The sequence below is a fragment of the Falco peregrinus genome, chromosome Z (assembly GCF_023634155.1).
Source record: "Falco peregrinus isolate bFalPer1 chromosome Z, bFalPer1.pri, whole genome shotgun sequence".
In the NCBI taxonomy this organism is placed as follows: domain Eukaryota; kingdom Metazoa; phylum Chordata; class Aves; order Falconiformes; family Falconidae; genus Falco; species Falco peregrinus.
This window is the reverse complement of record NC_073739.1, coordinates 12,433,402-12,454,487: the sequence shown is the minus strand read 5'-3', so window position 1 is coordinate 12,454,487 and position 21,086 is coordinate 12,433,402. Positions and strand designations below refer to the sequence as shown.

General features: G+C 38.7%; 1 protein-coding gene across 1 annotated transcript in view; it reads right to left on the bottom strand.

Annotated features, from left to right (window-relative positions):
• Positions 1–201: 201 nt before the first annotated feature.
• Positions 202–21,086, bottom strand: part of LOC101920659 (atrial natriuretic peptide receptor 2-like) — a 36,643-nt gene continuing 15,758 nt past the window's right edge. Inside the window, exons 9-23 of the mRNA XM_055791022.1 lie at positions 20,918–21,065; positions 19,389–19,475; positions 18,977–19,120; positions 17,995–18,116; positions 16,202–16,343; positions 12,596–12,648; positions 11,570–11,655; positions 10,507–10,626; positions 9,539–9,632; positions 8,662–8,749; positions 7,768–7,907; positions 6,463–6,615; positions 5,502–5,600; positions 3,027–3,118; positions 202–2,488 (exon numbers count right to left, since the gene is read on the bottom strand). Of these exons, the coding sequence (XP_055646997.1) occupies positions 2,324–2,488; positions 3,027–3,118; positions 5,502–5,600; positions 6,463–6,615; positions 7,768–7,907; positions 8,662–8,749; positions 9,539–9,632; positions 10,507–10,626; positions 11,570–11,655; positions 12,596–12,648; positions 16,202–16,343; positions 17,995–18,116; positions 18,977–19,120; positions 19,389–19,475; positions 20,918–21,065 (1,733 nt within the window). The 3' untranslated portion in view covers positions 202–2,323. The remainder of the gene's footprint in view (positions 2,489–3,026; positions 3,119–5,501; positions 5,601–6,462; positions 6,616–7,767; positions 7,908–8,661; positions 8,750–9,538; positions 9,633–10,506; positions 10,627–11,569; positions 11,656–12,595; positions 12,649–16,201; positions 16,344–17,994; positions 18,117–18,976; positions 19,121–19,388; positions 19,476–20,917; positions 21,066–21,086) is intronic.

Below are 21,086 nucleotides of genomic sequence, written 5' to 3'. Positions count from 1 at the left end.
CCACCAGTTTCCAAGCCTTTTGAAGTCAACATGACTCTCGCTACGGTCTTCAGCAGAATTTGAATACTAGCCAAGCACATGTCAGTGGTGAAGGCTGTCAATCAAACAAGCTTGCAAATGGTCACTCATCACTCATTTCTGTTTGGAAGACTTTAAACTCAGAAGACACTCATTTTAAAGCTTTTAATTCTAAAACCAACATTAAAATACAGCAGAAGGGTTAAAACTGTACAGATAAACTGTACTGCTACAGATAAACATAACAAAGCACATGCTTTCACATTGACATTTGATAAAAGATCATATGACATGCACCTTTCTAATAAAAATTTTAAAAAGCTAACTCATTAAAAGTATAATGTAAAATATATATCATGCAGCACTATAATAGAACAGAGAGTTTCACAATATCTAGGTCAGATTTGAATAAGGGCAATGATAGTATTTAACAACACCTCTGGGCTCTGGAGAACTAAAAGCTTAATTTTGCTAAGATTACAAATAAGTTAACTGTACTGTACCATATACTAATATGAAACTCAAAAATAGTGAAAGGAATCTTTTAAGATCAGGAAGTTATGTGAAACCAATTAAAAATTTTAATTTTAAAGAATTTGGCTGGGTTCTGCCTTGGGGTCTCAAGTGTCAAGATCAGCTCTATGTCCCTTGCTGAGGTTCTGGTTCCATTCAAGTGGCAGTATTCCCACAGACTTCTGAGACAGAATTTCACTCAGAATGTTCTATATTTTTCTGTGGATTTCAAGTAAGTCGTCCATAATTTGGAAGGATTTAGCTTTCTAATCTCTGTTAGGCACCTCTGAAAAATCTAACATTACCACTGCATTTACTTTGCACAGAAGCTGAAGAAGGACTATACTGTGACTCTCTATTACTATCACACAGCACATATTCAGCATCAAAATTATGCTAGCTACATGGGAACATGGACAACTAACTCATCAGCTGCTTGTTTAAGATGCACAAATTTATACCAGAAAAACTGCATGTGCATGTGTGCTTCTGTACTCATACCTAGAATCGGGGACAGGATGGAGGATAAAGAAGCAGAATAAGGAGGAGCAGATGGTACTTTGTTACTCATAGTACTTCCTTTCCACCTCTTCCCACTTATCTTTGGCCAGTCCAGTTCACATTATGGTGGAACTGCTGTGACTTTTGGTATCCTTCCTTTCTGCATTTCACATAACTAATTCTGTTGGACCGTGTGTTAATCAATTCGGCTGGACCTGGCTAAACTCTTCAAAATAGATTAGCCCTGAAAGTTAATGTATTGCCGTAAGTAAAACACTAAAAAATATAAACAGGGTCCACTGTATATATGCTTTGTCTTTAAAGAAAGTCAACACCTGCAATGCTTATAGATCCACGCTCATCAACAGATCACTACATGTGTAGTGCTGGGTCTCTCTTTACAGGAAATGCTTGCTCAGGAATGACCTTTTCCAAACTGTGTCCTAAATTACGGAGTGACTCAGAGAGCTGCCTGATTTTGCAGTCAGACAGCTCACCAGCTACAGTAAGTTCACTGCCACTTTAGTCAAAGCAACTCCATAACGTAAGCTAACTTTAGGAGCTTTTTTTCAGAGAAAAACCAGAGCAGGCAAAGAGCAGCTGAAATGGACTCTCTTCTGCTTAACAACAGTGTGCAATGTCTTTCATTTCTCTCCCAAGACATTCAGATCTCTGTACCATGATGGCAGGTGTCACTAAGTGTTGACTCTACGGAAATAGTCTGGCCTTTCTTCTTAATTCTTTTCTCTCTGCTCCAGGCAATGGAGATGACATGGAAGCAGGAGCACAAATTCTCATCAATTTGTATCCACTATGACAGCACTGCTTCATCCTCCTCTTTCAGTGGGCCTTGCTCTCTAACACAATACACATCTCATTTTTCCCTTTCATAGCACGAAACCAGTCACACCCGCAAGGTTTATCATTCCGCTGAATAGCAGCACTACACTGCTTCCTTCTTTCCTGTGGGAGAAGCTTACAGGCTGGAATGTCCAGCCAGCTGGCTTTGAGGTGATGGAGGCTTCTGGCAGGGGATTACCCAGCAGATCCAAACCAACAAGTAATGCTGGGAGCTACCTTCAGCCCTAGTGTCTGGTGGGTCTGTCTTATATATAATTTCTGAAGACGAATTTTTGCTTTTTTTGTATTTTTCCTGCCACTGATGGGAAAGCAATACCTGTAAATAAAATCTGAGCAAATACATCTCCAAAGCCAAAGGGGCGGACTATTTCTTTTCTTACTTTCTAATTCAGCAGGACGACCTAACAGACTAACAGGAGGTAGCGAGTGGCTAGTAAGCAGGACTTGAGAGAGGGTCACTGGGAGGAACACCTGGTAGCAAACTAAACAGAGCTCTGTTGGGGTCTTGAAGCATCACGGAAGTGCTGGTGACTGCCTTCTGGGTGGCAGAGGCTTTCTTACCTTCAAGCCAGTATGTTACCATGTCTCCTTTCCCCTAAGGAAGAAAATGAGTCATGGGGTTATAATACTATGCATCACTTTTGTAATAATAATCTTTTTATAACAACTCAAAGCAAGTCCCAAAAAGAGACTGATGTGCCTGTCAGCCATACAGGAAAACTGAGGCATAAAACTTTTTCTTAAAAGACAGTAGCAGCACTATCAATTAAAATTTTTCTTTGTAGTCCCATCCAAAACTGCGTCCAGAGGTATGTTAGTCCTGAACTCTTATGACGTTTTATGATGTCTCTGAATGATCTTTTTTGACTTCAAGCCGTTATGACAAAGTGACGTGCCACACACAACTTCCAAGTTTGACTAGGTCCTTCATCTCTGAATTACCAGGGCTGTCCTGTGAATGAGCTCATGGAATTGGTCTTGGTTTGAAACTTAAGCCTGCTCTCTTCAGGGACAGGAAACAGTTTAATGCAAGGACTCAGACATAGAGGACTGCATGGGCTAAAATTCAGGGACTCCAGAGTTCTTTCACACTCTCCTTTCTGAAAAGCTGAGTATAAATGTTGCATACACACCTTGACTTGTAAATTCCCGCGGCATACTAACACGTACTCCCCAATCTGCTCCAACAGCTGGTACGCACTTGAACTGCACTGTATTTTAAGAGCTGGAAAGAGACAACTGTCATCTGGTAACAATTTAAACATCTAACACAGACCCATCCCCCTCTATGTGCCAAAGACATCAAGAGTCATTAATGAAGCCCCCCTTGCTTTTTTCATGTTTTTGCTGTCATTCTTCTGTTACTTGGAATGATAGCACTCAGGCTCCAGTATACTGGCCTCTTTCTGAGAGCATCTCAGGACAAATAGGTGGCTGTCAACAAACACTGCTCTTCACATCCTGCATCTAATATTATTTGTCTACTCTTCATAGCTTCCTGGCTGGAGTTACTGATAAGCACGCTTTTCATCTTGGGGAGAATACCACATATAGTTCTACCTCCTGGTCAATAAAGAACTAGCAATTTCTTCGCAAATAGTTTTCAGCAAACTCTAAACTTTAAAGAAACTACCATCCTTGCTCTGCCTCCAAACCTGTAAATAAAAACATGACGAAGAGACCACATTACCATAATTCCACTATCTTTTTTTTTTTTTTTTAGAATGTGACGTTTCCTTAGGTGAGCATTTATTGTCATGTAAACCCTGGCTGTCTTGCCTTTTCCAAATGATGGAGGAAAGACCAAGGAGGAGGAAAAATAGAACAAATTCTGAATACTCCTACTTTTGCCAGAAGCAAATTTTTGCCAAAATGCCAAAAAAACCTTGGTGTGTTTTTTGGGGGTTTTTTTTGCCTCTAAAATTCTGCAACACTGATTAAATCATTTTGCTGCCTTGAAAAAGATCTGAGATTATAGCAGAACTGGCTAAGATTTTCACACTTATTTTTCTTATAGCAGAAAATGATAGTTTTGTAATATACACCTTGGTTTTGTTTGTTTAAATGTTTTTATTGGAAGTCTCAAAAAACCTGACACCTGTTCACCAGGAAATGAATGTTTCAACATATTGAGGTACATATCTCTGAAATATTCTTTCCAGTACATATTGGTATCTTAACTGGTCATCCAGTGATCCCATCTTGGGAACAAGACACTAGCACTCAGATTCCAGCTGATAGCAATTTTAATTTACATTGCTATTAATTAATTTATTTATTTTAAAGTTATCATCTTAGGGTTAAACAGATTAATGTAATGAGATCCTCAGGCGTATGTTGCTGGAGAAAGAAGGAGGTAGAAGACTTTAAAGATAAAAAGCTCTGTCTTTATATGTAAGTTTATAGTGTTGATGTGCCATAGGAAAACCAGACTGACATACAGAACAGAAAAGGATATAAGAAGAAAGATGGAAGCAGATTTTGAAGGCATTAGTTCTACAACAGTTCAGATGAGATGACACAGGGACCCTGAAAGGAGGAGGAGGAGGAGGATGAGGAGGGGGAGGAAAGGAGTTTTCTAGGACACTGACAGAAAACTAAGTTATGTGTGTTCCATTCAGTCTAGCATTTGCTTTTGAAAAATGTATAGAACAGTGAGAAGGAGTAGATCCTGGCTGATTCTCAAACCCTCAGGCTAAACCTTCACATCTGTCATGTAGGACCATTCTGCTTTTCTGGCTTGTTTTCAGTGGATCATGATAGATGTTGAAAACATCACTTTTTATCATGAAATTAAACTTGAAAACACCTTAGATTTTGTCTAATTCAAATCAATTTACAAAGCATTGCAATGTGAGCCATAAAACTATTCAGCTTCATTTCATGAATGAAAGAAACAAAAACAAGCCCTAAAGGTTGTTTGACCTTGAAGCTTTCTTTCCCCACCCCCCCCTTCTTCTTTTATTTATTTATTTATTTATTTCCCCAGTTCTTGTAGATCAGGCTAAAGTATTTCAGAAGTTGAGGTTCAAATGCTCATACAGGCTAAATATGAAGCTTGCTAACTAAACATGGAGCTCTGTTATCTCCTGGGAAGAAGTGAAAGGGAGGACATCTCCATGATTTAATCTCTAGAGATTTATGTCTAATCTCTTTGCTGGAGGACATATATATATATATCATCTTTATGCTGCTTAAAGGCACTTACAGCTCCCATGGTGTCCTACCACCTCTTGTACTCTTCGTTAAAGAAAGTTATCAGTGAAAAAGAGGAGTCATGAGAATATTTGTCTGGGTGCCAGGAATGAATAGAAACAGTGAACATATCCACTTATCTCTTATTTTATCTGATTCATATCCTTTTTTATTGTAGAAAACTTCAAAACCATGAAAATCCCTCTCTGAGACTTGGGGAATGAGGGAAACTTGTTACAAAGATTGTAGTGAGTATCACTGGCATGATTTGCCTGTAGGCAGATTGGACCCAGAAGTCAACAGCCTCCTGAGAGGATCTGCAGTCATTTAAACAGGACAGGACTCCGCATAACATTTTTTCAGAGCTAATTAAGGGATGGTCAAAACCACATCTGCAGTTTGTTCCTTGTTACCTTCACTGGTGGATTCCATCCTGGAAGCTGTGTTCACGGTATCTCCAAATAAACAATACCGTGGCATTTTGGTCCCAACAACTCCAGCTACAACTGCCCCTGTTAAAGAAAAGAAAACAAGATATTTTGTGGTTTACCATCACATAGTCAGTCATACAGCCTCATAGCTGCTTCCTACATTACCTTTTATCTCGTTCATTAATGAGAGACTGGTTGTCAGTATTGTTTTACACAAAGACAGATGGCTTCCAGAGCATGGAGGAAATTGCAAAACGGCCTCAAAGGAGAATGATGGGGGAAGTGATGATGGGACGGAGGTAGTGTGCATGAATTAAGGCATCTGCAGAATCATGTTTCAACATGACAATAGAACGTTTTGAGGAGCAGTGAGATGGGAAAGCTGCCAACAGGAGCTATGCATACAGTGCTCACCACACACATGGTGAACAAGACCAGGAAGTAACCTGTCCCTGCTGAAGGCAGAAAATGAGCATTTTGATTCCTTCATGTCAGCCCCATTAAAATACAGAAGATATGCTCTCTTTCTGAGACAATGTAAGCTGCTTAATTTGCAGATGCTGAGCAATGCACATGTCCCACTCTGGCTGGCTGTCAAGAAGGAGCTGCAGCCACACAACAGTTTAGGTCAGGGAGCTGGGAGTCTGAGAGTGAAGGCTAGATCAAAGAAGCAACTCACTGTTTAGAGAACAGCTGAAAAGGACAACAGACACAGAACGGCAGTCCTCACTCATATCAGCAAATACACTGGGGGTATTTAGTGTTTCCAATGTTGTATTCCACATTGTGTTCCCAATATTCCAGGTATCCAATATTCTGTTGGGATGACTTCTGTGAGGTGTTTCACCCCATGTCCAGAAATCAACTTCATTTTTAATAGGAAATGCCACTACAGGAACATTTGTTAAACCAGAGAAGGACTCTTGCAGCCCTCTCAACATACCTGAATGGATTCCTGCTCTTATCTTTAGGAGGGTGTTGGGCTTGTGTGGGATCTTAAAAGTCTTGCAGACGTCCAGAAGGTCTAAAGCCATGCTTGCAATCTCACCAGCATGAAGGATCCCATTCTCTTTGGGTACTCCTGATACCACCATATCTTAACACAACAATGCAACTGTGTTAACCTTCAGCATTACATAAGCATTTACCAAAGGATGCTGCCTAAGTTAGAAAAAACAAAGCCCTTTTCCTTCATATCCTGCAGCACAGTTGTGCCTGCTGAGCAGAGAAAACCAGAAACAAATGAAGGATAGGGCAACAGCTCATATGTGTAATTACCCTACCTCTGAAAAATGTTGGATTTCCTTCTTAATTTTCCATAAGATTTATTCCCTCCTGCCTTTTCTTCCTCCCCCCTTCCACTGAGGGTTCTTGAAGTGGGACAGGTAGTGGAAAAGTGGCTTTTGTCTTTGGGTAGATATTATAAAGACAGATAATGATTCCCACTAGGCATTGTGCTATGCTTCCTGCACTGACTTCTACTGTGTAGGACAAGAGGCAGGTTTCTTCAGGATCCCTTGGGTGCATTTGTTCAGGAATTCTATGCTTCAGAATGTGCTTAACCATGCAACAGGAAAAAAAAGCAGGGTTTTTTCCCACATCTTACAGAATTTCCTGTTCCATCCAAAAGTCCTGCTAAATTCTGCTAGGTGTTGGATGGAACTTAGTTTTAATCCCCAGCAGATTCCTATGGAAACAAATCGAAAGCCATTTAAAAAAAAACCAAAAAAACCCAAACAAACAAAAGAAGAGGCATCCAAGCCCTTAAAGAGTATTAGGAGAGAGGTTTGTCATGGTCTTTGCAAAAAAGACAGATAATAAAGCTTATGGAATGACATCTGTTCTGTCATGTAGAAGGCAAATTTTTCAGTTGTGCTCTTGTGAAACAGACATTGCTAACTGGGATTAATCTGTTGCCAAGGTTTAAAGTCAGACCTTACAGGTAACAGGAATCAAAAAAACCAAAATCAAATAATCAAATAAAAAAATAAAAAGCGGTAGTTTACTCAGCTCGTTTGTCCCATCCACAATATCCTTCAATTGTAGAAATTATGGAAGGTAGGCAGGAAAATGTTCCTAAATTTTGTTAGGGCTTTGCTAGGACATCACCCCTAATTGTTTTGTGTTGTCTTCCCGTTCATAATAAGCTTTCCAAATTTCATTCATCTCTTCTTCCTTGTCATCAAGTCAGTCCCTATCCTGATGAAATACCCATGCCCCATCATTGTCCACCACTCCAGGAACTTACAGGCATCTCCTATTGTCTCCACCTTATAGACATCATAGTTATCTATGATTTCATCAAAAGTGGTGTAAAGCTTGTTCAAGAGATCTACCACTTCATAAGGTGTGCTGCTGCTGGACAGCTGAGTGAAACCAACAATGTCACTGTTAAAACACAACAGAAAGAACATACTCATCCACTGTCTTAACTGTTGCAGATTGGTGATCCTAAACACATAGCAATCATTTCTCAGTGGAACTGCCTCAACCTTCTTTTTTGCAGTGTTTCTTTCACTGAGTAACTTAAAGAATCATTTTGTCTTCAGACATTTACTTAAACTGAAAACAGACTTCTTCCATTTAACAGGACTGACTGATCTAAGCCTTTTTGCTCACCAATGCAACAAACCATTTTCTACAGCTAGACTCTGCCATAAACTAAGTTGTCTTCGGTTTTGGGTTATGTACAAATGAAAAAAGGGAACTTAATATCTGTCCATTTATGACAAGTGAAGACATGCAATTTATATGTTGCTTCATGCACACTTAACAGGTCACAGACTAAGTCCATGTGGACTCTAAGGATAGACAATTTTCCTTCACAGCTAAATGCTGGAACCTTTACTCAGGCCTGCTTATGAAACATACATGCAAATGTGTGTAACACACATAGAGTGATGTGTTGTTGTGTGTTAGAGCTCCACAGTAACCTCATTTTTAATTTAACTAATTATAAGGAAAAATGGAGAGGCATGAGAATATGGAAAGACACTGGTTTGCAGAGTCAGATGTTGCTACCTGGTATGATAAATGGCAGTTTAGATAGAAAGCTTGTACTTCATTAGGATCTTCACCCTCACTACGATCCTAGAAGTTTCTTAGTAAGATAGTTCTAATCCTATCTTTCATTTTTGTTTACCTGAAAAAAATGGTGGCACTTAAGTAACTTTGAGCTTGTGCATGTTTTCCCTGCCTGAGATCATCTGCTACTTGCTTTGGCAACATACCTGTTGTAGAAAACAGAGCATTGTTACTCTTTTGACATGGATAAAAGCACACAAGAAAGAGAACAAGTTTGTTTAGAGGTATAAAAGCAATGTTCATAAATGTGAAATATTCTGAAGGTGAAAGCACTCTTTAGCTTCAAAAATCTTTGCTGTAATGTTAGAATTTACAGTAAATCTCACTGATAAAAAGTCCAGATTTTTCAGATGACCCGTAACTTTCAGTACAAACAAACCAGTATTTATACATTCCAAGCCAGAGTAAGGTGGGATTCTAATAGTGTGACTTGGGATATTACTAACTCCTTTTCTGTCAACTCTGTGTTACTGTTTTTTCCTGTGTTAGATTTGTTTACTATCTCTTCTCTGACTTTTTTTTATCTTTATTTCACCTATCTTGCACGTTTACAGTGCAAGTCCTTTTTCTCTCTAATGTGTTATACCTGTTCCTTTATACCTTTTTTCTTGTGGAATTCTGGAAGATGCACTGCCATCAGAAGTAACGTCAGTCCAAAAGCAGTTCCCTAATATTTATAACTATCGAGAAGGACTGCCAAGCAAGATCAAAGTGAGAGCGCTACAGATTCTGGAGCCATTCAGAGTGCATTGATTTTCAGGGGGAAAATATAAAAAGTTGCTAAATATCTTTCCAGTTTTGCAAGGAACAAGTATATTAATTCATTGCCAACTAAATGTTATCTATTAAATAATCACCTATCAAAGGGCTCCTGTTTGTAATTAGACAATCAAATTATTATTGAGAATATACAGTAGTTTTGTTATATAACTTACTATACAACAGACGATCAGTCTTCTGTTTTTCATGCATTAAATCCTGGGTTCTCTCAGAAACCAGTATCTCCAGATGTTTGCTGTATTTCTCCATCTAAATAACATAGAGAATTGCATAAAGTAATCCTTTTACTGAAACAGGTTTGTAATTGGATAGGATTTAAGCATTTGAATGATTCTGCTTTGAAAACGTTCAGATAAGCAAAGGCTCAGGTCTGAGATAACTAATTTTTTCTTACAGAATCCAAAGACCAGATTTCTCCCTAGGAAAATTTACAGTTCTGTATATAAGATAGTTGCTTACATGTAAGAGGGCAAAAGCCAATTCCAGACTTTTCAAAGTCTATGTAAACATTAGGGATCAAACCCAATGTAGACACCAAGCTGCAGATATAAATTAAAATATATTACCAAAACCAAAGGTATCTGACTCTCACTCCTTTACCAAAAGCTCACAATGCTGTTTCATAAACTATCCTGCTATGCTATGCTATGCTTTTTGCATCCTTGTTCTGTGTGAGCAACAGCCTGTGGAGGCAGAAGCATCTTTTCTCTGCTGATGGGCTTAAGATGCTCTGCTCAGAATGCATCTGTAAACATGCCAGTTGTGGCATGCACGGATTCTATACCCCCAGTACTGTGAGAACACCACCAAGCCACTGGAAAAGGGGGATGTAGTTACCTGTGAGTGCATTAAAAAACAAACAACACTTGACTGAAGAAACAAGAATGTTGAGCCACAAAGAAGAGAAGAAAGTTAAGAAAAACTGACAGAAATGGAATGAGAAGGAAAGCTGGGTCTCAAGCAGAACTGCCGTTACAATCAGCCCACCAGGGCTGAATGAAAGACTGTGGAATTTCTTACCAAACAAGGGGTATGAGATTAAAAAACAAACGTGAAGGATAGAGGTGAAAGTTAATTGCAAGGGAGCATATTGACTTGGATTAAATTAAAAAACTAAATTTACCAGAGTCATCATCATGTCAACAGGGCTAACTTTATTAGGATTCATCTTGTACAACATTTTCTTGACTTGTTCAAATGTAGGCCTTTGGGCTGGATTATATTTTCTGCACCTTCTGATTAACTGCAGCAGGGAAAGAGTGAGAAAAGCAAACAGCCCTTTGTCATCCCAAGCATAGGCAGTGTTTCTAATTAATACTACTATTTTCTCAGTGCAAACCGTGCATGCAGAAACCCTATCTGCAGCTGATGAAAAGTGGCAGAGTTATACTGATTCAGGCTGAACAAAGGGTATTAGTTCATGAAACTGCTGCTGTGGGAAATCATTAATTAGATGCTCATGCCCCTTCTGCCAAACACTGCTTAAGCTCTTGTCTTGTGTTTTAAGACAGTATTATGCTGTTAGAGTCACGTACTGTCTTCAGAGAATTTGTCTGTACACAAAATTCACAGAAGATTAAAAACTCAACTACTTAAGAATGTTAACTCCTGACTAACATCCAGTGCTGCTTGTGAGGTTTGTTGCATTTGGGTTGCTACAAACCACCAAATGTGAATTATACAGCTCTTTAGCTGAAATAAGGATGCCACAATGTTATTCTGTTCTGATTTAATTGAACTGGAAGGAGGTGTACTTTATTTTATTACTGAACACATAGATCTCATGCATGAGAATCAAACCAAACTCGTACTTTGCCTGAGATACATACTTCAGTATTTGAAAGTCCTTTGCCAGTAAGCTAAATAGATATTAATAATATAAAATATGTATGGAACTCAACACTTTATAATAAAGTGAAAATGCACAAAAATCAACTATTGAATATTAAAAGCATCATTTAATACACTGACAGTTTAAGGGGACTGCTGAAACTTTCAATTTGTCAGAATGACAGTTTTTTTTATTAAGGATATTAAAGCATTTCATTGCGCCTTGTTTGAGATATACTTCTTGATTTCTGAGTTGTTTACATTCATCAAAGTTAATATTACCATAAAACTTCTGTGACATGCCTTAAATTCACTTCAGTTGCAAACTTTTGTACACAACATTGTCTCTTACTCACCTCTATGTAATCTGTGGGACATGGGCAAGAATTCTCAGCCTTTCCTGAAATTAATTCCGCCAGAGGTGGGCACCAAGAATATTCAGCTGTATGCACATCATCTTTCTAGTGTAGAAGGTATTGGAAAATGTTGAAACAAGTGTTGTGTTTTTCATACCACCCATTGAAAATAAGTTACTACAATCACAACTACTTTTATGATGTCTTCCCTACCACTTCCAGATCAGCTGAGAGTACAAGAAAAAAAATAACAAACTGGGATATAACCCAGTCTAAACTGGGTGGCTTTGTCTAAAAGCTTTTTCATGGTTAAAATAGTTTAATCTCAGTGTTTATATGAGGCAAACAGCTTTTGAAACAAATGAAAAATTGGTAAGATATTGGGAAACTTTTGAGAAATCACAAGGCCTATACTGGTCTATTATCGTAAGCTGTCAGAAATGGAAGGATGGCAGCTTCAGATCTTCATCATTAGAGATCTTGTTAAGCAAATTATTGAGACAGAACATAGTTACATATCCAGAATATCTGGTTTCAATTTTAAGGTCCATTTTTTCTGTTTGCTATTTAGCACTGATCACAGGACATGTGCAAAGATGACATTTTCCTTATAGACGGCAGTTTACTTGCTCTTCTAGCATATTCTTATCACTGCAAGACTCCACTGAAAGTGCTGATGCATGGCAGGAAAGAGAAGAAACAACAGGAGAAGACAGAGGATGTTATGGCATACCTTCCCTCTCCACCCCGCTGTCATTAAGCTTCACAGAGCTAACCAACAGGCAGTTCTGGGGCTATACTGTTTTTTGTCATACACTCTTCTTCAGAGTCCTGAAGGGAATACTGGTAGATGCATGAGGAAGCCCTGATTGCATGTTCCTTTCAAACTGAACTTGCACCCACAAAATCAAGAGGAAAATTCATGCTCAAAAAACAAATCAAAGATGCAGTTACTCAAAGTTTGGTTTGTATCTTCAGCAGAAACAGCATAAAAGTCATCATGCAAGCTTCAAACTTTATCTTTACTTACTGGCATAGGGTCATTTCTTGTGGCAATTTCTAGTAAAATGATGGCGTAACTGCAGAGTAAAACCAAAACAGAATCTTAATGAAATAACAGTTAAAGAAGTCAGTGATTTCTTCTTTCCGTGATTTCTTATTCTTCTCCATTTTATGTCTGAAAGCCTAGTATTGCAAAAGGGAGAATGGCAACAGTGCTGCTATCTGTTACTGCTCTGTGTTTTCAGACATCTGTGACTGATCATTTCATAGCAGTCTCTTCTCACAGTTATTGGTCTCAGAGATGATGCATTTGAGTTTGGTAGACAGCAAAGCAATTTCCTCTAGAAGAATTAATGGAATCCAGAGGGGTATATGCAGGGACTTACATGATACCTACCAATTAAACATACAGGTCAGGTTTGTGCTGTAATCAAGGGGCAGAAGCAGGTTCATCAAGATCATCAGCTGGAGGATTGGCTTCTTTTCAGTATAGATCATTCTTCTGGAAAATCTCCATAAAGTCAATGATGAGACAGTGTGTCCCGAGTAGATCTTTTACAGTAAGCAGTTCTGCTCATTCTTTCTGAATGATATTTTTATCATCATCATTTTCCTCAGATGAATCAAGGTCAAGCACACTCATCAAGGGTGAACAATGGAAAAAATGGGTTAACAGCTGGGTATTCAGTCTCCTTACTGAATTCACTAGGATTTTTTGAAACAGCTATATCTATAGAAGCCAGCACCTCCTCCAGCCAGCACTCCTGATAAAGGTGCTCTTGCCTCTTTGTATATTGAAACTGTGTAATAATTAACTCCCTAGATGCATCTCTATTTGATAACATTTATTTTTACAGGAAATATTCGTTTGCAATCTGTTGTATTGCTAATGGTTGCCATGTTCTGTAAGGCATTCTGGCAGTATAATGGGGTATGTCTATCTTTCAGTCCACTCACGGACCACCACTGGCACATAAAATGATGCATATGTAAACCACACTGAATAATGTAGAAATTAATCTGATGATATTTTTATGTTAATTTTGGATTGATCTGGTAGTAGAAAGGGATACCAGTCCTGGTGAGACAGCAAAACTGAAACAGATTATCAAGGAGAGTAATTAGATGATGGTAATTCAGATAAAGCAGCATTGATTTCATTCAGCTTCAGCAGCACTGGTCAAAAAAGTCCTAACACAGTAGATAGTGAAATTCACATCACGATTATAAATAAAAGGAGCCAATCTAGGATAAACTGTGACTGGAAGCAGCCTCTTCAGCTCAAACAGGAGGTGCTTTCATGCTCTGTTGTCATTTCCATTTTAGCTTTCCCATCTGACCAACACATTCCCTGGAGAACTTTAAAAGCAAGTGAATCATCTGTATGAGCACACAAAATTACAAGTTCTACTCCTGCAGTTTCTACTAATTTTTTGTTTGGGCTGTACCTTCAGGAATTTTAATGGAATTTTTGCACAGATAAAAGCTAAGGACTTCAAGACTGGGACACTGCTCCCTGGCCAGCAAGTCCACCACATACATGCTCAGGAAGGTTTAGCACCTGCTCATATCATCAGCACAAACTATGTTAAATGCAGGTTCTGAAGAACAACTCAGTTAAGAAAAGAACCTTTCTAATGCTACAGGATACATCTCTTTCTTTCTTCCCTGGCTGCATATTGCTCTTTTCCGTTTTCTGATTTCATTTCTGACTGTTTTTTGGTTTTGACCAAGAAAGGATTAACTGCAGTACAACAAAAGAAGACCTGGATTTTGCAGACATGGGGACTGACAGCAAGATAGATTCATCAAGCTTTCACTGAATCTGTCAAAAGTTCATTGCAGTCACCTATGATACGAGCAAATCAGCTCTTAGCACTATTTTAATGGGAGTCCTTGGCAAGAAATGGCTTCAGGAGGCCAGGTTGCCTGCAAAGTCAAGTAATGATACCTAACCTGAACAGGGGTAAAGTGTGAACCAGACAAGCACCAAGGAAACATTTTCTTGAATGTGTTTTGTCTGTGGGGCAATGATAGACTGCAATGCATAAGGCAATCCAAACATTAATGTTTAGTTGGAGGACAGCACTTTCTAGGACGAGCACACGCTGAAAAAGTGAAGACTGACAGAGGATAAGTGACAATAGCCAGAAATACCCGTTCAGTGTATTCATCACAATACAGTGATGAACTGCCTTTAGCTGAGCTATTCTGAAGCAAATTCTAAGGGCATGTTTAAGCCTATGGATATAAATACTGTTGAGACCTTAAATTCTTGCTTACATAATCTGATAGAATGGATTACAATTAATAATGTTCTGGCAAATAGTCATACATTTCTTTACAAGGGAATAATGTGCATTAATCCAGTAAATCTTATATATAAAATCATGTCGTCAGCCAATATAATTTTTAATGAATCCTAATTGAAAAAAGGGGAAGACTTAAACAACATTCTCTGTTTCTGCCACTAATTTTTCAATATAGCCTGACAATAGTCACCTAAGGCAGTAAACATTTGTTGTGGCCTAGTGTAGGCCAGAGGAAAACTCAGAGCTTTTGATAAAAGGCAGTAATAGCTGCACTTTGGTAAATGTTGTTGATAAACAATGCTAATAACCATGCCACCTTCTGCTCCAGTGTGCTGCATTATCAGCATTTCAATCTTTACTTCAGTTCCAGTTCTTTACATTCTGCTAGCTACCAAAGTCACCAAGAAATAGAAGACTTCTGCGCTGGGAACGTGGCAAGAAAAAGTAAGAGAAAAGAGCCATAAAACATCATGTAGTACCATTCTGTATTTCCCCCTTTCAAATGCTTTCAGCAAACTACTAGATATAAGCTGACAGAGGAAGTGTCATTGGTATGAAATAGGGTACACCAAGAACACAGTGATTTTCCTACTTTATACAGAAAAGTCATGCAATAACCAAGACATGTAGGTAATTTTTTTAAAATCCTAGTTCAATGATTTTTTCATTGTATTATTACTCCCTGAAAATTCAATTGTAGTCCCACTTGTCTGAGAAGTGATTGGATAGAAGCTATCCATCACTGGCAAGTCTAAGCCTGATAGCCAAATAGGCCATTGTGAAGTGATCTTCCATAAAAGAAATGGATTTATTCACTAGTGCATCAATTCCTTTTCCTACCACTATTTTTTCCCCCTGAAAACCAAGCATAACAATAATGTATTGACACTAATTACAGAATTATGGGATGCAGATGTGCATTATGACATTCTGGAAAATTGATGCTATTAACTTTTAAGGTAGTACCATTATTGAAAATAATCTACTTTTTCATAAGAAACAGCAACAAAGATGGTTTACTAGATAATAGCAGATATTTATACCTTTTTTATTTACCAGTCCAGAGTAACTCCTTATAAATCATTAGACGAACTCTGCATTTACATAATGTCAGTGAATTCAGTATTTGTTTATCTACCTTGAAAGAAAAGATCCTCTACTATTCATGCTGTTCTGTATTCCAGGGTCAATCCTTTTCAAAATACAGTGAAACATATACCTGGGGTGACCACAGAATTACACTGAGCCTAAATGTCATGAAAGAATATCCAGCTTGATATGAGATTATTAAGTGCAAGGAACAGGAAAAGTTAACTACCTGTAGACGTCTGTCATAGAATTGGGTTCAAAGTCTGAAAGGGAATGGATTTCAGGAGCTGTGTAAATTGGTATCAAATGCTGCTGGTGTGAGCTTGATTCCTCAGGAGAATCTTCTTTTCTGTATGACTGCAAACCATAATCTACCATGGAATAAAACAGGAATTAAACTATTTAGTAGGTACTTCTCTGAAACATGTGCATTAGTAGACAGCACAACTAGTCTAAAGGAATTAATTTTCCCTATTTGAAGTACACATCTTAGTTTAAAAATAGTGTGTATCTGGTGGTCTTGTCCCCCTAAAGCTATTGCAAATATAGGATCTGGAAACCAAATATTTGAGTGACAATGTATGGCAACAGGGAAGTTGAACTACATGACCCCTTCCAATCAGAATTATTTCATGATTTTATAAAATTATATCCAGAGACCAGGCTCACTTCAGTGCAAGAGTTAGCATGCAAATGCAGTTTTCTGTTTCAGCCATCCCCTGATCCTTATCTGTGGTGGCAGGTTGCTAGAATAATTACAAGTTAGATAGGCTAGAACTACTGAAAGATGGTGGGCTTTGCTTGCACCCCCCTAGCTTCAGAATAAAGGCAGTATAAATGTGAAACATCTTTGCAGCTATACTTTTAGCCTAACATAGAAGAGATTCTCAGCCTGTGATTCAGCAATGGAGAGGAGGAAAAAAACAGCTCACTTTCTGATATAAAGAGCACTCTGTTGAGTGTATGGGACAGGACGCATATGTCTGATTTTGTCTGGAGTGACCTCTAACTAAGATGGTCCTAGGGCTTCATCCTTTATGTTGGAGGTCATCGGAGCTTTTCAAATAGCTCCCACATGGGTTATTTGTGGGATTTGTTTAACGTTATTGCATCCAGATAAACCAAATGAATTCAAATGAATATTTGAAGTCTCTACAATGCTACCAGTTAAATTCTGAACAATGTCACAGAGATCCCATTTAATTCATAGGAGCTGTGCTAAGGTGAGACAGTTGATGTAATCAACTACCTCAATTTTTTTGTGCTTTTCTCCAGAACAGGCTCTAAGCAAAGTAGGCAGTTCTGAAGGCAGCAGGATACTACATGAGTTGGAGCAGCAGGCACGACCCTGTGTAGGAGCCTTAGTCATAGGACGAACCCCTGAAAATCAAATCTTTTGCTGCTTTTTCTAAGATGGCTACAGGTTAAAGAGCGTGATAACTTCTTTAGGGAGGAAGTAGAAGAGATGATCAATGTTTTCATTCCCTTTGCTAGCTGCAAACTGAACTAGACCCTCCAGTGGTTTTCCTGTCCTCACAGGCTGCCTTCATGCACCAGGAGCAGCCCAGCCCTGTAAGTCTGTCTCTGGGAGAATGTGGTTCAGTTTTGTGTACAGGACTGAAAAGGTCTGAGTTGAGTCTGCTTTTCTCCATGAAACTACCTTGTGTTTACCAGTCAGTCAGCATTATTACATGTCTATACAGCACTGTCCATGGCTCAGGTTTTCTCTTTGTATCAAAACTGAGAATGAGATGGAGTTTCTGCTCAGACTGATGTTGGTAGACTCCATCATTTGTGGGATCAGTTGTGTGCATCCATGGCATATATTAAATGACTTGACCTGATAATGTAACATGAAACTTGCTTCAGCACAGGACACTTCTAGTGAGGGTTGATATAGTCAGCATTTCCACATGAAATGTCAGCATGGAGGTGCTTGTGAGGACCGTTGAGTGTAAAATCTATATGCATTAGTGAGTTAGCTGGACAGTTTTGAAATTCTGTTTCTTATCTTCTCTTTACCTGCAATTTTACAAACCCATCGGTCATCTATCACACAGTTACTAGACTTCAACCGTCCATGATACATTTTGTGGTGGTGAAGATAGGCCATTCCTTGTGCAATATCAATAGCAAAAGAAAACCTGAAAGACAAAAATCAGTGAGCTAGCATTGCAATGAAATGTTCACTTAAGTGTGGCTCCAAAGCCTGCTGAAGTTGACAGAAAGTCTATGACCGCGATAGCTTTCAGTTTGTGTCCTCATGCCCATTTTTCCAAAGCACTTAAGGTGGTTTTCTGGAAGCCCATAACTTCTTTTCAGCCGTCTGAGTCCACAGGCCTTTAGCCTCTTTTAAGACAGTTGAGTTTCTCTTAGAAATTCTCAGTACCTTTGTATCATTGAGAGTGCTTTCAAATGTTTACAAGAGAATCATTTTTTATTAACTTTCTCACTTTACTTGGAAGGCTTCCTCCATTACAATCTTTTTCTTTGCTGAAGACAAACATAAAGCAGAAGTAGAAGGAGTGTGCCAAGAAGATTATTCTCAGAAAAACAGTGTCATTGCCTTTGTGGCAGTTTCATTGACAATGTGAGCCCATTTTCTGTATTGTAAATATAATAAAGCATTTTTAGGTATGCTGGTCATTTCACCAATGTATCTTTACAAAGGGAGATGCAGTGATTTTTAATTAAATGAGGATGCCTAAGATATTTGGGAAAAAAAATGAAGTTGGGAAGAAAAGTTTAAAACCAGTTCTGCAGTGTAACTAGAGGTGGGTTGAAAAGTCCTTGGCTTAGAATGACCAGTACTAAATATATGATTGCTCAAAAACCCAGAAGACAAGTTGGGCTGGATATTTGAATTTACTTTTTTTCTTCTTCATTCTCTCCATATCACAGTGCAGGCCTCTCTATCCTAGAACTTAATCTAAAATTAACATTTTTTCCTAAACAGCACATAGCACAGTTGTTGTCATTCAGCTTTTCAAAAGTTTTTTTATACCTGAAGCCCCAGTTCAAAGGTATGTCTTCATTGAGGAGAACATCACTCAGGCTGCCTTTGGGGCAGTACTCTGTCACAATGGCAACATTTGGCACTTCTATACAACCTCCAATGAATTTGCAGAGATTGGGATGGTCAAGTTCCCTGTGAAAATCAACAGAAATCACAGCACACCAGCAATTATCATGGATGTCTGTCTTGTTTTTTGTAGGGTAAATGGAAAACCAAGTGCCTTTTTTTCACAGTGTAGAGAGAAAAGTAAATCAAGCATACAGAAATTCTGATCTCCTGTCAAAGCAAAGGTTGAAAGAAAGAGGAATATGAATTTACAGTCACATTTGGACAGATCGTAACCCCTAAAGAACCAGTGTAAAAATGGAACAACAGTCACTTCTCAGGTTTTACTTCTTACCTCACTTGCTTTACTTCTTTACGTATAGATTTGGAGAGTGTGAATGCCTTCTTCATTACTTTCTTTATGGCCACGGTTCTACCATCGCTGAAACAGAATGAAATGCTGTTCACAGAGTGTTAGGCCAACTTCGTAAGCCAGTCAGACTACAAAAGTGGACTGGATTTTTTTTCTACAGAGGACAGCTTCATGTCTCTGGAGATGAGGCACAGAATTTAAGTGTGTCCATATGTGGGTGCAAATCTGAATCTGAGTACAGGACAAGTGACAGGGCCCTCTTTCTGTGATAAGGGAAGCATTAGTGATTATACTCAAGCATCCCTGATCTGTAGATGACATGTAGAATGTAAGAGTGTTAGAGTCAAGAGACAGTTGGATGATGGAGTAGCAGAAAAGGATGTGTCAAAGCTAGTGAAAATGTTCAGCAACATCCTTGCCATCTGTTCCTTCTGCCTGATGTTTTGGAGATCCACCACTGATACTTAACATCTTTTTGTTCTCATGGGATGAAGCATTCTCAGTAATGAAGTAGATGGGTTTGATAGACAGCAAAGCAATTTGTCTTGGAAGGATAAAGGAAGCCAATGGAGGTATATGCAGGAAATTTAAGTGATACTGACTATATAAATACAGAGTGCACAGTCTGTGGTATAGCAGATGTAGGTGCTTTGCCAATGAGACTGAATGCTCCATTCTTACACCTTTCATCCTAGATGAATGCATTTGACCTTGATTCATCTGAGGAATATGATGATGATGAAAATGTCATCATTCAGAAAGAAGCAGTAAAAATGCTCACTGTAAAAGATCTAAGCTGGATGCAGTGTCTCATCAGTGAAGTGACTGATTTTCCAGAACAGTGATCTATGCTGAAAAGGCAGCGGCTCCCCCAGCCGATGATCCTAAGTTCCTCTATCCTGCAAAGCACAGATCCTGCCCTGTGTATTCAAATGGTAGGTATTAACTCCACCTTTGCACGTTTCCTCCCCTACCCCTTAATTATATTATTTTTACGGGAAAAATTTCTTTCTGGATAGCAGGATATGACTATATTGTTTGCCCATATAGTTACAGGATATGCATGTTTATAATGTGACCCAGAGGTGAAATGTTCTATATCTTCAGTCACATCAGCTGGTTTAAGGACAAGATTTCTCATGTGCTACTGTATAGGATGCTATTCTTTAGTGAGAAGAACCTAGCCATGCTTTGCCTGCATTTTAGAAAAAGGAATGCATTAAAGCCTTGCTTTGAAACATATCTGAACAGCAAGGATCATTTGTTAACAGATGCAAGACACATTATGCAGCCATAGCCTTTTAATAAGTCTCCAAGACAAAAGGGAGAAATGACAAATGAAACAGAAGCCTGGCATGTAAAATATTCCACAGCCAGTATGTGTGCATAAGTCGGAACAATGATATTAACTTACTGGATTTGGCCTGACAAAAGAAGTGGCAAGAACCAGAAAGCAAGGTGGAACTATATTACAGTAGGTACTGCAGTAAATGAGAAATATATTGACTTACTATCTCCCAGTCTGGGTGAAGTACTGTTTCCTGGACATGTTAGCAGCTGCTGTGCAGGAGCTCAGAGTAGTAATACAGCTGGCATTGGAGTCACTGGGCGCTGTGGGAGCACTCATCATGCTTCCTGTTGCTCTCCATACTATGTGATCTAAATGGGATGTGGGATCAG